Source organism: Pogona vitticeps, chromosome 1 (genome assembly GCF_051106095.1).
Source record: "Pogona vitticeps strain Pit_001003342236 chromosome 1, PviZW2.1, whole genome shotgun sequence".
In the NCBI taxonomy this organism is placed as follows: Eukaryota; Metazoa; Chordata; class Lepidosauria; order Squamata; family Agamidae; genus Pogona; species Pogona vitticeps.
In genome coordinates this window covers 56,275,334-56,292,977 of record NC_135783.1, presented here as the reverse complement: position 1 = coordinate 56,292,977, position 17,644 = coordinate 56,275,334, and the positions used below count along the sequence as shown (strand labels likewise).

The following is a 17,644-nucleotide window of genomic DNA, read 5'->3' as shown; positions in this document are numbered from 1 at the left end:
ATCCTACTTCGTGTTTGTATTGCTACATTTCCCTAGAAACCCTTAGGAAGATTTAGTCTCTCTGTTTGCCTAGGCAAAATACATTTCTTCCACAAGGCTGGTTGCCTCAAGTTAAGAAATAACTATAGACATCATTTGTTGTGTCCTGTTGCTTGTCACGCCACCTATGCAGCCCTGGTCTGGGTGTATGGTTTCAGAGCACCACTAGGAGAAGAGACTCATAACTCAATCGTGAGTTCATTATTTATTTATTTATTTATTTATTTATTTATTTATTTATTTATTTATTTATTTATTTATTTATTTATTTATTTATTTATTTATTTATTTATTTATTTATAAGTATATGCCATTTTTCTCCTGAAAAGTACTTTTATATCCAGAAGATGGTGGGAAGCTGGCCATAAGTCATCAATATGTTATTGATTGCACATACTGTATTATGTAATTTAAGTGTATATGCTATTACTGGATCAATAATTTTTGTATTTTAGAAAACGATGATCCATAAGAAGATACTATCCAAAATACATAATTGTACATTTTCCCAATTAAAATCACTCAGAATCTAACAAAATAGTGGGCAAATTATTGGCTATTTTTTGCCTGCATAATCCTTCGGACTCATTAAGTTTGTATTATGCAAAATGTGTTCACATTAGAACGTCTGGAGCACCTAGCCTTTTTTGAGGAGCGTCTTAACACTCTGGAGGTAAAGGTAAAGGTTCCCTTTGATAATTTTTGTCCAGTTGTGTTCGACTCTAGGGGGCGGTGCTCATCTCCGTTTCCAAGCCATAGAGCCAGCGTTTTGTCCTAAGACAATCTTCCGTGGTCACATGGCCAGTGCAACTTAGACACGGAATGCTGTTACCTTCCCATCGAGGTGGTACCTATTGATCTACTTGCATTTGCATGCTTTCGAACCACTAGGTTGGCGGGAGCTGGGACAAGCGACGGGAGCTCACTCCGTTGCGTGGATTCGATCTTACGACTGCTTGGTCTTCTGACCCTGCAGCACAGGCTTCTGCGGTTTAGCCCACAGTGCCACCACGTCCCCTAACACTCTGGAAGAGTACAATAAATGGGTTGCATCAAAAATATAGTCTTGCTTCCTAGACAGGACCCTACAATAACTATGCATGATGTGGAAACAAGCCTGAGGTATTGAAATTGAGGGGAGTGACTGGAACAACAATTTTTAAAATCAATTTAAGGGAGTGTCAACCAGGTTTAACGAGTCTGCTTTGAAGATATTACAGAAGTTGCATTTGACATCAGTGAAGTTACCCTGTTTCCCCAAAATTAAGACCTAACCTGAAAATAAGCCCTAGTATGATTTTTCAGAATGCTTGTAATATAAACCCTACCCCAAAAATAAGCCCCATTAAAGTGAAACCCTGCCCTCCACCATTGTGCAACAACTAGAAGAAGATGACATGACTGTATTTGAATCAATATAGATTGTTGTACATTAAAAGAATAAAATATCCCCTGAAAATAAGCCCTAATGCATTTTAGGAGCGAAAATTAATACAGTATACAGTGGTGCCTCGCACAGCGAGGTTAATCCGTTCCGGATTAACCCTTGCTATGTGAAAGTATCGTTGAATGGAACGTAAAATGCCATTGGTTTAATGCGTTCCAATTCGGCCGAATACTCACCATTCAGCGATGCTTCTTAATGGCCGGCAGCCATTTTCGTGCCCTCCCCTCACTTAACGAGGGTGCAAAAACGCTGCGCGTGGCCATTTTGGGGCTTCCGGCGGCCATTTTGTAGCCGCGGAACAGCTGATCGGCGGGTCGCAAAGCGAAGGTCAGTAAGCGAACCGCTTACTGACCTTTGCTCTGCGATTTTCCCCCTATCTAGGCACCGTTTTGCAGTCGCATTTGCGATCGCAAAAACGGCATCGTTGCGCGGATTCGTCGCTCTACGGAGCGACCGTTGTGCGAGGCACCACTGTAAGACCCTCTCTTATTTCCAGGGAAACACAGTATCATACTGTATATAAATTCCCCTGTCTTGCCACTTTCTTGGAGGAACTATAGAACAGGAGGCTCATTTCAGCATTTATGGTGGTTCTATAGTAAAGTTGAGCTATTCGAGGACACAGTATTTAATGAAATAAAAAAGATTACTGGGCAATCCATTATCAAATCTCCAGACTTGCCCTGACCTGCTATTTTGAGGAGAAACTTTCAGGTATGTTTCTAACCCAAGTCCTACAATTTCAGGCTGATCGTCACTCCCGGCTGTTTCATAGGGCCATCCCTGTCAGTGTCCCTGAGTCCCATGATTAATGGTACCCAAGCAGGGGACCCAATTGCGACCCCTCTCCCAGTACTCACTAAATTGCATCCTATTTAACATGAAACTGTCCACTGCCCTGAAGGAATCAGAATGGGATAGGAAAAACTTATGGTGGCCCTTTTTGTTCAATACCAGTCAGGAATCCTGAGCCCAGAATGCCTAACCAGCCCACTAGATGACCCGAAACTTCACTCTGGCCAATAGGGCCAGTGGGCAGGCCATTCAACAACAAAGAAGAAAGAGGACCATTGTTGCAGCAGGAGTAGCCTTTAAGGCTTCACCAACTGCCCCCAATATTGCTGCAGCTGAGACACGCTTGCAGCATGCTATATTACCAGAGTGGGTGAATGCTCTCCTCCCTCTCAGTTGCATAGCAGTGGGGAGCACAGAGGCAAAATCTCCTGCCTCCTATCAGAGTCTTATAACTTCCTAGGAAGTAACGGCCAGACTGCAAACAAGTTGGGGACTTAGCCAAAATATAAATCCAAACTTATTAAGCTTGATCAGGTCTAAGTTTTTCTAATGTCTACGTCCACTGTGGGATGTGGTGGCACTGCGAGTTAAACCACAGAAGCCTCTGTGCTGCAGGGTCAGAAGACCTGCAGTCATAAGATTGAATCCATGGGATGGAGTGAGCTCCCGTCGCTTGTCCCAGCTCCTGCCAACCTAGCAGTTAGAAAGCATGTAAAAATGCGAGTAGATAAATAGGTACCACCTCGATGGGAAGGTAATGCAGCCTAGAGTGGTCTGGTAGTCCAGATAGGTGGGGTACAAAGCAAATAAACAAACAAACAAACAAATCAATCAATCAATCAATCAATGATGGCATTCCATGTCTAGTCGCACTGGCCACATGACCATGGAAACTGTCTTCGGACAAACGCTGGCTCTATGGCTTGGAAGCGGGGATGAGCACCGTGCCCTAGAGTCAGACACGAGTGGACTAAATGTCCAGTAAGTTAACCTTTACCTTACTTCCAGTGTAAATATTTTGTAGTATATTTGGTACCTCATGAGCTGGGAACAGCTAATATAAATTAGTAAGATTTAGCAATGTTTTACAGAGCTGTGAGCCACATATTCAGTGGCTGAAATCTTGTTGCACAGGTATACAAACAGCATAACTTATAGATATGAACTCCCATAAATCAAGAAATCTCCATAGGAATTACCCATTGCATGTTAAATTGCCTAACACAATATGCAAGGGATAATGTCTATGGAGGTTTCTTAACTTGACAGCAATTTCTGCCTGAGAGTTTTGCTGTTTGCATAACTGCATAACAGGATTTCAGTCAAAATCTTTTATTTGCACACACTGGGAGGGAGCAAGTTGTGTAGTGGGTTTTCTGAAGAGCCAGACAAAACCTTCCCTTCTCTTCCACTGCTGCTGTGCGAACATGCTCCATTATCATTCAACAGTTTATTTCAAGCAAAGGCCCTCCCCCAGAAAACCCTTTTACTCTCTTCTCCCCAGACATTTTGTGTGACTCTCAATCTGCTGTACTTAAAGTAGCAATAAACTTGGAGAAGTGTCCCACCAATGCCTGAGGTCCATTCTGTTGTAAGTGATTTTTGAACAATTATTTTATTTTATTTTATTTTGGAGGAGCAAACCCTGCAAGTGTTATGTTATGCCACTTGTACGGTTCTTCTATTCAAATACTTATCTGAACCAATAGGGTGTTCTTGTCCTTTGTCTGGGCTTTGTTTTAAGACTAATTTGTTGACTAATTTTTGCAGGTCGCACTCTGTTGGAAAAGCTGTCCAGCCAGCAAGAGAATGCACCACAAGAAGAAGCAGAGAAGCTGTGTTCTTGGATCATTGCGATGGGCCTTTTGCTCCCGTTTAGTGACTGCTTCCGAGAGCCTTGTGGTCAGAACGCGCAACAAAGTGCGCCAACATTTGATGTAAGTCCAGCTGAATTTCTGCCAATACAGTACTTGTGATCTATTTTTGAGGTGGTTCATGTGTTCCTGTCTGAACCAGACCTGGTTCAGCTGTACCAAGTTGTGTGTAGCCTAGCAGAGATGCTTTTCCAGTGTTGAGTCTTTGGAAATCTTTCTCCAGGAAAATGTGCCTGGCATCATCTATGTTATCTTTGTAGCACCAATGGCATGTCACAAGGCCTTATTCTACAATAAACCTTTGCAGCAGCCTGCTGTAATCCACCAGTGCCCTGCTCACCATTTCTGTCACCTAACTGACCAACCATAATCTTGGTGGCAGTATATATCAGTGAGGAAACAACTTTCTGTACTGTGATTTTTACAGGAGTAAGGTTACCTCCTGTAGTTCAACTCAGCCTGACTGTTCTCTTCACTATTAATGCTGATCTGAAATTTTTGTCCCAACCTTGTTCACATTCCATCCACATCCCTTATTTAAACTGAGAGTCTAAGAGTAATCAACATATGAGAACACTTCAAATTATAGCCCACCATAGTCAAGATCCTGCTGGTGTTTGTGAAGGCTTGCATAACTTGTTGTAGCTAATAGAAGCCAATTAACAGGGCTCTAAGGCAGTGGTCCCCAACCTTGGGCCTTCAGATGTTCTTGGGCTTCAACTCCCAGAAATCTTGGCCAGCCAAGGTGGTGGTGAAGGCTTCTGGGAGTTGTAGTCCAAGAACATCTGGAGGCCCAAGGTTGGGGACCACTGCTCTAAGGTGCATCTTGGTCATGTGCCGATTCATACAACCAATTGTGCAGGGCAAATATGTCCCATTACCTTGTCAGTTGGCTGTGGCATGTTACACAAAACTTATATGGACCTCAATAAGATTCTGGCCCATAAGATTCTCACTAAGCAAAACATACAAGTCAAGAAGGATAATCATGACTTGATAGTTATAATTAGCATTAAACTACGGCAGAAAATTCCTTCCTAACAGCATAAAGTCTTTCAAATTCCATGGTGGGTCTTCCTGAGGAGCATCCATTTTAATTATTTTAGCTGATCAGCCTTTCGCTTGATTATTTAAGGTATCTTTTACATGAGTTGCATTAAAGCTGTCATGGGAAGTCCAGTCTTACACATAAGAAGAAAATGTAAGAACCTTCTGACCTCAATGAATGTTCCACTTGATTCTGATATCAGTAACTATAATACTACCACTGGTCCTGGAATCAGAAGTAAGATTTTGAGCTAGTCATGTAAATAACTTTAATGGTGGTGGTGGTGGGAACATAAATGATAAGATGGGTTTGCAAATGACTGTTTGCCTCCAAGTTACTAAGTCTCAGCCACTGAGGAACAACAGTGGAAGAAGGCATTTGTCTCAGTATCACTCTTGATGGCAGCTCTGGAAAACAGGACAAGGGCCTTGGTGGACTTTCATCCTGACACAGCAGGGATTCTTATACTTGTTTAATATTGGAGTTTATGTGGGTTCTTATCTTCATCCTTTTGGGACTATGTGAACAGAATGCTTCCATGTGGGGAGAAACACTTGGTAAACAAGGCCAGCATTTCTAGATTCACTGCCTTGTGCCAATGCTACATACATAGCCTTGCTAGAAGTGGTGGGCACAAGCACACTGGCAGCGGGATAATTGCATTATTGCTTCTCAAACTTTCTGTACATTACTGTTAATGCTCTACACCATTATGGTCCTGAGCTAGTGTGAGCAGGCTAATCATTTCATTCTGGACACAGTGAAAGGTCACTGGACGGTTACTCACTGGCAGATTGTGGCTATCATCTGTCAATCCCTGCAATTGCTTCTGTTTAATGAATAGGTTGACTGTTTCTTATAACAATAGTGATTTCATTGTAAACGTACAGGATGTTTCCAGGCACCGGGTCTTATCCATGACAGCACCTTGATTTTAGAATTCCCTGTCAAGATAGTTTAGACCAGTCCTAACCCCAATGACCTTTAGACAATTATCAAAAACATGTTTATTCTGGATACTTTTTAATTTTGTTTAATTGTTGTTTAAAGATTTTATTCCTTGTTTTCTTTCTTTTTTCTCTTTAATCTTCTGCTTTAAGTCTATTATTGTGAGTTTCATTTTGTTTTGTAAACTGCTTTGTTTTTGTAAACTGCATCCTGTGAATGAGTGTCCTCCAAAATGCCCTGTCCTCAACAGCCCTGCTTAGCTTCCTTGATTAAGTTAATCCATCCCATACCTGTCTTTCTCTTTTCCTGCTGTCTTCAGATTTTCCCAGCATTATTTTTTCCAGTGAATCTTGCTTTCTCATGATTTTTTTTTCCTGTCAACTCTCTTTCCTGTCCAACTTTCACGCTCATACATAGTGATTGGCAATACGTGTGTGTAAGTGACCGTAGTTTTGGTCTCCAGTGATACATCCTTATGCTTGATGGCCTTTTCTCATTCCTTCATTGCTGCCCTTCTGAGCCTCAGTCTTCTCATTTCTTGGCTGCAGTCTCCATTTACTCATATTAGGACTATTATAATTCCACCTGTGTTTCAAAATATATTTTTCTTGACCAGTAGCTTGCTTTGTTTTGGGAAAGTTTCAGGTTAGGTCCTAAATAGTTAATTTTATTTTACCAGGGTTTCTTACCCACTTCCAAAGGCTTCCTCAGAGCACAAGGGAGCCTTGGGGAGCTTTAGAACAAAAAGTGGGAGAAAAAGTATTATTATTATTATTATTATTATTATTATTATTATTATTATTATTATTATTATTATTATTATTATTATTATTATTATTAGTATTAGTATTAGTATTAGTATTAGTATTAGTATTAGTATTAGTATTAGTATTAGTATTATTAGTATTAGTATTAGTATTATTAGTATTATTAGTATTATTAGTATTATTATTTAATTTAATTTAATTTAATTTAATTTAATTTAATTTAATTTAATTTATATGCCGCCCACACTACCCAAAGGTCTCTGGGCAGCTTACAACATTTAAAATACAATAAAAATTTAGAACAATTAAAATACAAGTAAAATATATATAAAAATTGCCATTGGGCCCACAGCTAATATTATTTCAATAAATGCTACTGGTGCCAGCTGATATCACTAACTTCTACCATGGAACTTTATGTGAACAAGATTTTGGCCTATGACTGGAGTGGCACAGATTTCTAGACCAGAAAAAAAAAGAAGGTAGGAAGGCCCTAAGATTACAATCTTATACAAACTTTCTTGGAAAGTAAGTCTTATTAAACCCAGTGGAAATTCTTGCTAGACATACATAGAACTAGAAATATGGTATTCTAATTTAGAGCTTGGAAATAACAAGTAATAAGTAACTACCAGAGGTAACAAGTATTACAAAGCTACTTCTAGATATAATGAGTCAACACTGAAGTTACTTATGTTACACCTAAAGGATATCTTCATGTGAAAATGGCATATTTATTTGTATACACCTTTATATATGCAAGTAATATGGCGTATAAGTTACACTGGTGTAATGAGTGAGACCAAGTTACTTTCAAATGTTATTTTATAAGGGCCTTTTAAAGCATATTTAAAGATGTTTTGAGAGGAACTTTTCAAGTTTGAGGACATTATAAGTGGCAAGGGAAGCGATGTCTTAGATTGTGTTCAGCATGTTTAGAAATATTATCAAGTTGCCACATCTGAACAGGTCACTAAATTAAACCGTTGTGTATTTCCCTATATATTTCTCTCTGTTGGTAATGACATGACAATCTTTTAACAACACACAGTGCAGTGAATTGCTTGAGTGATCAGTGCAGTGATAACAGCAACCTGGCTGCCCAAAAGCACTGTGAGTGACACAATGTCTGAAAAAGGAATTCCTAGCAAGGCAGGAAATTTGAAAACATTTAGTTAGTGATAAAAGACTGTGGCTACAGACATTATTAAACTTCCATGCACTGACCTGGCCCAACAGGAATTCAGCTGTTAATTACAGGAAATAAATGCCATCGGGATGACTTTAATTAATGTGCACAATAGTATTGTGCACATTATGCTGTGTAACAGGATTTCAGTTAGTATTTCGTAAAATATAGGAGATTCCTTGCTTTAGTGGAAGCCCTGAGCTTTGAATATAGGATTGGAAACAGACTCAATGTTTCACTTTACGTGCTAGCAATATCAACAGCTCTAGCTCTTCAACAGGGTTATTCTTTGCCCTCCTGTTTCACCATAAGAGAAACAGCTGGGGGCTGGGAAAGATCCACGGTAAATTCCAAAGACTGTTTGTAAGAATAAAAGAAAAAAATTATATTTTCTTCTATTTTATACGCCATATGAAATTTTGTAATTTCTTCCCAGCATTGCTGGTATTTTTTTAATGTCACCCTTATTAATCCAAAGCTGCTGATTCAGGTGGCTTGCAGCCAATTTGGACAGTTCCAGGGGAAACTGACTGCTATTCTATTTCTGTCATATGTGCATCTGTTAACCCATTCAGAGCAGCTTTGTCTTTGGGTCTTTCCAAAGCAATGTGTCTAGTAGCTTTAAGAGAAAAGGCGCATGCATTCCACTAAGATATACTGGCTATGCTGCTAACACTACTGTAAGCCTTTAATGGCTGCTTACTTACTCATGCATAAGATGAGTCTCTCTACATCAATAAAGAAACATGCAAGATAACTGCATTCCCTGAATTCAGCCTGGAGGTCATGTATCTTTGTTCCTAGCAGTGAGTATAATGCAGCTCTAACTCTTAACAATATAGTAGATGCATTTTTTTGTCTTAGTGTAGGAACAAAGTGCCAAAATGGAGAGAGATTTAATGAAAACCAAAAGTATTTTGGCAAATGTAATGAGAGCAAAGATTGTAGCTTCACTGATGATAGAAATCAGAAACTTGTCTCCACATTCTGTGGGCAAGGAGCTTTGCCTCACCCCATGTCTGCAGTTTTAACAGAGCAATCCAAGTTGCTGTGTAAGGAAATAGTAAGAGCTGCACACCCATTGTACCCACACAGCAGCCCTCATTTTGTCTGCCTCTATCTGTATAGGGAGGTAAGATTGCAAAGCTGCCCGCCACACTTAAAAGATGCTCTGATGGAACTCAGGATCTTATATTCTATTGAGTTTCAGTGATGAGCCATTCTGAACAGGACATGTCATTTTTTTTTTTAAAGAGAAATGAAAAGCTTCTGTAAGACTTATGAAGAGGAAGAAACACAAGTCTGTATTTCATTCATCGAATGAAGGAACAGAAAAACAGTACAGCCACTTTACGGTTTAGAATACTTTATTCTCTTCCAACAAGCTAATTTTCTGTAAGAGATATTAAGTGCTAACATAAAACAACTGCAATGAGGATTGGTAGGTTTAGAACCAATAACTTTTTATTCATTCTAAGTTCCTAGTGCCCATGCACACTAGATTTTGTTATGGGGGTGGGGGCAGAGGAAAGATTTTGAAAACATAGAGACCTGCCATTTCCTGATAGATGCACATGGTGCTTGCCAAGAAGAATGGAGATTGTAGTTCAGTTATTCCTCACTAAAAGGGGAATGTTAAGTTTCTCCTCCCCCCTGCCTCCTCCATTCAAAAGAGTGATGCAGAAATTGATCAAGAACCTTGCTTGAATATAATTTACTCTTTTGTTTTTACTAATTATCATTATAAATATAATTGCCATATCTTGCTGAAATTTAAGTTCTCTTTGAACTTTTCCCTCATGAATGGAGATGTAATTAGTTTTAAAATTACATTGTAGTCCAGTATTTCCCCCCAGTACATAACGTTCTGATTAATGGTCTTTTTGAGTTTAAATACAAATCGTTTTTTTAAAGAAGCCCATCTGAAAATTGACCATTTTTGTTTTCCACTTTACATTACAAGTAGGACAAAGCCATTGTCAGCATACTGATGATGCTAATCAAGAGTCGAAATTCCGCTGTGCTGCCTGTATCTCATGACTTGCTGCATCTGTATTCTGAGAAAACTTGTCATTCTCATTTTATCCAGAGGGAAGGGAGGCTGTGGTAGTGACTGGCACAGAATCAGGGCCATCTAATCGGTATGCGTTTCAACTTATTAGATAGCATACTGGCTATCCAGTTTCAAGCATCCATACAACTTCATAAACCAAAAGAACACAAGGTGCATCAGGGATGCCTTAACTAATTATGCATTTCATGGAGTCTGCATGGGTGATTACTGCTCAATGTATTCATAAGAAATTGGCCAGAATCTTGTTGGGTACATCTTCTCTTGTTAACTTCATACTTTCTTCAGTTTAAACCTGAGTTTTGTTATAGGAAGCTGATGATCAGAGCGACAATCAGCTCCAGGTCTTGTTTTTGCACACTGTATAGAGCTTCTCCATCTTTGGCTGCAGAGAATATAATCAACCTGATTTCGGTATTGCCCATCTGGTGATGTCCATATGTAGAGTCGCCTCTTGTGTTGTTGGAAAAGAGTGTTTCTGATGACCAGCTTGTTCTCTTGACAAAACTCTTGTAACCTTTGCCCTTCTTCATTTTGAACTCCAAGGCCAAATTTACCTGTTGTTCCTTTTATCTCTTGACTCCCTAGTTTAGCATTCCAATCCTCTAGAATGAGAAGAATATCTTTCTTCGGTGTCAGTTCTAGAAGGTGTTGTAAGTCTTCATAGAATTGGTCAATTTCAGCCTCTTCAGCATTGGTGGCTGGTGCATAAAGTTGGATTACTGTGATGTTGAAAGGTCTGCCTTGGATTCGTATTGAAATCATTCTATCATTTTTGAGATTGTATCCCAGTACAGTACAGCTTTTCCCACTCTTTTGTTAACTATAAGGGCTACTCCATTTTTTCTACGTGATTCGTGCCCACAATAGAAGATATGATAATTGTCTGAATTGTATTCGCCCATTCCCGTCTATTTTAGTTCACTGACAGCCAGGATGTCAATGTTTATTCTTGCCATCTCCTGTTTGACCACATCCAGCTTAACAAGCCTCATAGATCTTACATTTCAGGTTCCTATGCAGTATTTTTCTTTGCATCATCAGACTTTCCTTTCACTTCCAGGGACGTCCGCAGCTGGGTGTCCTTTCAGCTTTAGACCAACCACTTCATTAGCCCTGGAGTTACTTGTCCTTGTCTGTCTGTCTGTCTGTCTGTCTGTCTGTCTGTCTGTCTGTCTGTCTGTCTGTCTGTTTGTTTGTTTATTTATTTATTTATATCCCACATAACTGGTCATTGTGACCACTCTAGGCAGCTTACAAGCACATAATAGGACAATATATATAGTTATTACACTAAATAGTCATTGTCCTCCACTTGTCCTCAGTAGCATGTTGGACGCCTTCCGACCTGAGGGTCCCATCTTCCAGCGTCATATCTTTTAGCCTTTTGTTTCTGTTCATGGGGTTTTCTTGGCAAAGATCCCGAAATGGTTTGCCAGTTCTTGCTCCAGGTGGATCGTGTTTAGTCAGAACTCTCCACTATGACCTGTCCATCTTGGGTGTCCCTGCACGGCATAGCCCATAGCTTCTCTGAATTACTCAAGCCCCTTCACCACAATTAGGCAGCAATCCATGAAACAAGCTTATGGGTTGATAATTTGAGAGGTTCTTTTTTAAATAATACAATAATAATGGACATATCCCAATCAATAGGGATCTCGTTTTTCAGGTCAATCCAGGAAAGAAGTGCTGCCAGCATTGGTGCTCACCAATCAACATTATTTTTTATCAGCTCTGGTGGAATCAAGTCTACTCAAGGGACTTTCCCTAGTTTTAATTGGTTTATGAGCCTTTTAACTTTTGTCACTGTTGCTGCTGGCCTGTTAGGAGAGTTTTCTAGGCTAATGTCCAAGAAGGAGGTGTAAGCTGACTGCTGCATTTCATGCTTGGAAGTAAGACTCCAAAGGAGTCAGAAGAAATGTGGCATGACATCCTTGGAACTTCTCCCTGAAAATTGTCTGCTATGCTTCACCAAAAATATGGAGAATTATTCACGGGTTGGGTTAACTCTGACCTCCCTCTTTTCCTCCCAACCCGTGCTTTATATAGTTGTTTCTGAAGTTTTGATGCAGGAGGAATTGTCCTGAAATTGCAAGCTCTATACTGTTTAAATCTGGCTTTGCTTCTTTGCTACTACACACTCATGGTCAAACCAGGGTTTTAAGTGTGTGTGTGTGTAGGATTATTTTATTTTGGTTAAATAAGGACCAGTTGGGCAGCAGTATTTTAACAAAGTCTCCTGCTCCCCCAGTCATAACTATGTTTAGGCTTGAAAGCAAGTTTCAGATAGCTTGGCAATAATCATGTTGCTACGGAGTTGTATTGCTTCAGCTGCGTTAAGGAAATCCAGACTCTGTTTATCTATTTTCCTGGTCCACTTGATTTGTTTATAATCTGAATCAGGCATAAGATAGGGTTTATATCAAGCTTCTCTGATACATAGATTTCTTGGTCTTTAATGTCTATATAACTTTTACTATTCCTTTTCATTCCCAACCCCACCCCACCCCATTGGTGGGGATGTATATAAATATTTAAAAGTAGTCTGACAAATACGTATCTGATGAAGTGGACTACAAACCATGAAAGCTTATGCTAAACAGTTCTAGTTCATCTTTAAGATACCACAGGATTCTGTGTTATAATTAAATTTGATGAGTCATGGCAGAGACAGATGTTATAGATGGCCAAGGAATTGCAGCTGAAAGCAAAGCAAAGTGTGCTGCTTTCATACTGCCCCATCATGCTTAAAGCACTCCCTGGGCCGTTTACAATTTAATCATGGTGGCTTTGCATACAGTATATGAAAGCGTATTAGTACTGGCGAAGAGATGTGATTAAGGTACATAATATTTTCTGTTTGAGAAAGTCCTGAAGATCAATCAAAACAAGGCAGGCTAATTGATAATGCTCTTGGTGAGAGACGCTCGTATTGTGACTGACAGTCACCCATAGTCAGTCCTTAAGGATTTTCCTCTTCCTCTGATGGGCTAGTTGTATCTATTTTTCATTCAGTTTCTTATCATTCCTTTTATCATCCCAATCTTCATTACTAATAAATAATGTAACTAGTAGTTATAAAGTTACTGTACTTTTTAGATGTACTGAGTAACAGACAGGCTTCTCAGGTGTAATGTGTAATACCTAGTTATTTGAAAAAGTAATATTTTAAGCATTTTAGAGGCCTTTGGGCAGAATTGTCGAATTCTTCTCAGTCCTAAATGGCAAGGGAAGTATCCTATGGTTTTGCTTTTTATATTTTTATAAAGTGCCATATCAGAATGGCATTGCCCCATATTCTTCCAGCTTATGGGTGAGACACCCTTTGCATCAATAGCATGCAGTACAACAAATTGTTTGCAATGATAATCGAAAAGACAGCCAAGCTGCAAGAAGAAGATGAGTATCAGTTCATTTTAAATGAAATTTAAAATGCAGTTTTCGGGAATCTACCCAAACTCTTTTTGTTTATTCTTTGGTGTTATTCAGCATTCTGAAAATGGGTTTTGTAGTTATCATTTGGGAAACACAGAACGAAGAAACAGGAGTGGCTTGTGATACAAGACGGGGAGAGGCACTTTGCTTCAAAATGTTGGGGTGAGCACCACCCATTTATGCCTATATAAAAAAAAAATCAAATAGTTTTTTTTTAAAGAATTCAATAACTGGATTGTTCATGATAAAATGATACATAAAGGTAAGCTCTAATTGTTAAATATGCATAGCAGGTGATTGCTTTGGATAATGAAAATAACTTACATTTGCTGCTTTTTCTTCTTTTTGACATTTTGTGAATAACGGCAGCAAGATCAGCTTTACACTTGGGCTGCAGTAAACCAACCCACACATTCATCTGATTATGTTGAGGGAAGATTTCCAAGACGAATTCCACCAGTGTGGCCACCACCAAAGCCTCCAGATGAAGAACAGAAAGTAAACCATACAGAAAAAGGTAAGACATCAAGATACTTGTACAGTACATCCATTTTCAGAAGAACTTAGTGAAAAGATGAAAAAAGACCTTTTGCTTCTACTCTGTATTCAATTTGAGATTGGTTACTGTGATACCCTAGTTTACTTTTCTCAGCTTCATATCACATTATCATTTTCCAGTAGATAACGAGTTTTTGGCCAAATCTTTGTTGGGAAAACTACTCCCATATCTTAGAAAAGAGAAGGCTGAATCTTAGTAATACTTTTTATTTTTATATTTTACAGTAGATCAACCCACATTTCCTATAGTTTTATTCCCATTAACACTTTCTGCCTTGTGTTCAGGTTTTTTGTTGAAAGTTGTCTTTCAGCTTGACATGTCTGTCTGTGTGAAATGGCAGCCACATTTTCACAAATCACATTTTCTAAATGTGCTCATCAGCTCAAAAAGATTAGAAACTCCTCTTGACTATCTCAGCCAAAATGGCCTTCTCAGACACTTTCTCATATCCCTGTTTCTTGGTGTTGGTGTTTTTCTAAAGCCAATTGGGTCCTTTTGCCAAAAGAAAGGGGGTGGGGGAAGTAAAGTAGTAAAAACAGAATTATTACAGGAGCCTCGTGGCGTGGTGGTTAAACTGTTGTACTGCAGCTAAAACTGTGCTCACGACCTGGGGTTCAAATCCCAGGTAGCCGGCTCAAGGTTGACTCAGCCTTCTATCCTTCCGAGGTCGGTAAAATGAGTACCCAGCTCGCTGGGGAGGGGGCAATGTGTAGCCTGCATAATTAACTTGTAAACCGGCCAGAAAGTGCTTGAAGCGCTATGGGGCGATATATAAGCAGCACGCTTTGCTTTCGCTTTGGCAACATCCTAGGCTAATTTCTGAGATGCATACACTATTGCCATTCTTGATTATTTTTATTATACGATATATTATTTATTATGTTATGCTTTACATATCGTATCTTGGCTTGATTTAAGTTATCAGGTGTCAGTCCTAGGTCACCTTTTCTGATTTAGTTGTGGACTCGTGCATTTTGATTTTTTATTATTTTAGTTGTGTGTTTTGCCTCATTATGTAAACTGACCCAAGTAGTGTTCCAAGTCAGGTGGTCTATGAGTCCAGCAAATAAACAAATGAACATCCATCAACTGGAGAGACAGACACAAAATTTGAAAAAAAAATTATAGTGCAACAACAGAATAGGGCTGGCAGTACAGTACAAAAATTTCTCCCCAAATTCTGTAAAAAGTGATTGCTTTGCTTCACCAAATGTGGCCTGCCTGTCTCCACAAATGGTTGTGTCAGGCCGAAAATGAGCCTTTATAAGCTCAGTTCCATGCTGTATTTTTGCAAAACTCATAGGCTGCATGTCTTGCTGTACAGTGCAGACTCCCAGCCCCCTTTCCCTCATGCAGCATCCTCCCCTCTGTGTAGCCAAGGGTGGTGGTGGTGAAGGTAGCCTCTTTTCTTCTCATCCTTTCAAATTATGGTTGGTTTTTGTGTCTTTTGTTTGTTAGTTCATTTTTTGCTTGTTTGTGTGTATTTATGTACCTCTGATATTAATATCTTTTTAAATTGTTTGGAAAATTTAGCAAAATGTCACATGAGCAAAAAGAACTACATTAGAGGGGGGGAAGGAGATCAGCGCAAAGCTTCATGTACCTTGAGATGAGTTCCTTTTCATGTTGACCCCTGGGGCTAGCCTTTGAGTTATGTTCATGTCCAGCCTTCCATGTAAAGCTTTCCTTTCCTTCAGGGAATGCTTATTAGCTCATTCAAATGTACCATCTGTGTTACATGGTGGGAATTTGTTGATTTCAGAATTGCTTCTTTCAAGGACTTGATCTTCAGGGATGGCTTAGAGAGTCTATTATGACAAGTCAGCATAGTCTCCGTTAAACTTTTCTCTTGGCTAAGCACCCTCTATTTGTGTAATTTTTTTTCTCACAGTGCTATCAGTCCCAGAGCTTTCATTTAAAACAAACTTGAACATTTATTCTTCCTTTTAAAGTACTTGACAGCCATTTCTTTCCCCTTACCACGAGCAGAAAGCTAGCTCAAGTATTCGTTTTAACTTGCTACTTTAGAAAATGATTATTTCTACAAAATTATTCAGTTCTAAATTAGGGTTTTGGTTTCATTTGGGTTTTTGTTTTGTTTTTGTTTTGTTTTCTGGTAACTTCTGAGATTAATTTTTTTACCAAAATGTGTCATTGTTTAATAATGCAAACCCATTAATCCTGCATAGGGCTTTATTTACAAGTCCAATGCAGTTGTTCATTCCTTAAGTTTGTTGGTGTGCGTGCGTGCATGATTGAGACCTGATAGAAATCCTTCCGCGGGGTGTTATACAGAGGCCAACTGCCTGATTTTGTTGTTGTTGTTGAAGTAGGCATATAGATCAGGCCAACACACCCTGTGTACCCTTCAGTAGACATTCCAACCTGCTCATCCCCAAAGTTGACATTTTCTCCACATTTTTATTTCTTTGCTTTAAAAAAAAATCCTGTGAATTGGGGAAATTGAAAGAGTTATGAGCTGGTGGGGCTATGCAGCACCCTAATTGTGTATCCTATCCACTCAAAGCCCATTCAGTGATCATCTTCCGCACACATTCAGTAGTAACAGTGTAAAATTGGGAAAGGAGTACGGCAAGGCTGTATATTGTCCCCCAGCTTATTTAACTTATATGCAGAATACATCATGCGGAAGGCTGGACTGGAAGAAACCCAAGCCGGAATTAAGATTGCCGGAAGAAATATCAACAACCTCCGATATGCAGATGATACCACTCTGATGGCAGAAAGTGAGGAGGAATTAAAGAACCTTGTAATGAGAGTGAAAGAGGAGAGTGCAAAAAACGGTCTGAAACTCAACATCAAAAAAACTAAGATCATGGCCACTGGTCCCATCACCTCCTGGGAAATAGAAGGGGAAGATATGGAGGCAGTGTCAAATTTTATCTTCCTGGGCTCCATGATCACTGCAGATGGAGACAGCAGCCCTGAAATTAAAAGGCGCCTTCTTCTTGGGAGGAAAGCGATGACAAATCTTGACAGCATCTTGAAAAGCAGAGACATCACCTTGCCAACAAAAGTCCGAATAGTCAAAGCTATGGTTTTTCCTGTCGTGATGTATGGAAGTGAGAGCTGGACCATAAAGAAAGCAGACCGCCGAAGAATTGATGCCTTTGAATTGTGGTGCTGGAGGAGGCTCTTGAGAATCCCCTGGACTGCAAGGAGAACAAACCTATCAGTTCTAAAGGAAATCAACCCTGAATGCTCACTTGAAGGACAGATCCTGAAGCTGAGGCTCCAGTACTTTGGCCATCTCATGAGAAGAAAAGAGTCCTTGGAAAAAACCTTGATGTTAGGAAGGTGTGATGGCAAGAGGAGAAGGGGACGACCGAGGATGAGATGGCTGGACAGTGTCTGCGAAGCAACCAACATGAACCTGACACAACTCCGGGAGGCAGTAGAAGACAGGAGGGCCTGGCGTGCTCTGGTCCATGGGGTCACGAAGAGTCGGACA

At 39.6% G+C, this 17,644-nt stretch overlaps 1 protein-coding gene across 1 annotated transcript in view; it reads left to right on the top strand.

Moving 5' to 3' along the window:
• The window catches only part of FMN2 (formin 2), a 245,110-nt gene that overhangs the window by 25,948 nt on the left and 201,518 nt on the right, over positions 1-17,644 (top strand). The window contains exons 2-3 of the mRNA XM_020787324.3: positions 4,052-4,218; positions 13,983-14,130. Of these exons, the coding sequence (XP_020642983.3) occupies positions 4,052-4,218; positions 13,983-14,130 (315 nt within the window). The remainder of the gene's footprint in view (positions 1-4,051; positions 4,219-13,982; positions 14,131-17,644) is intronic.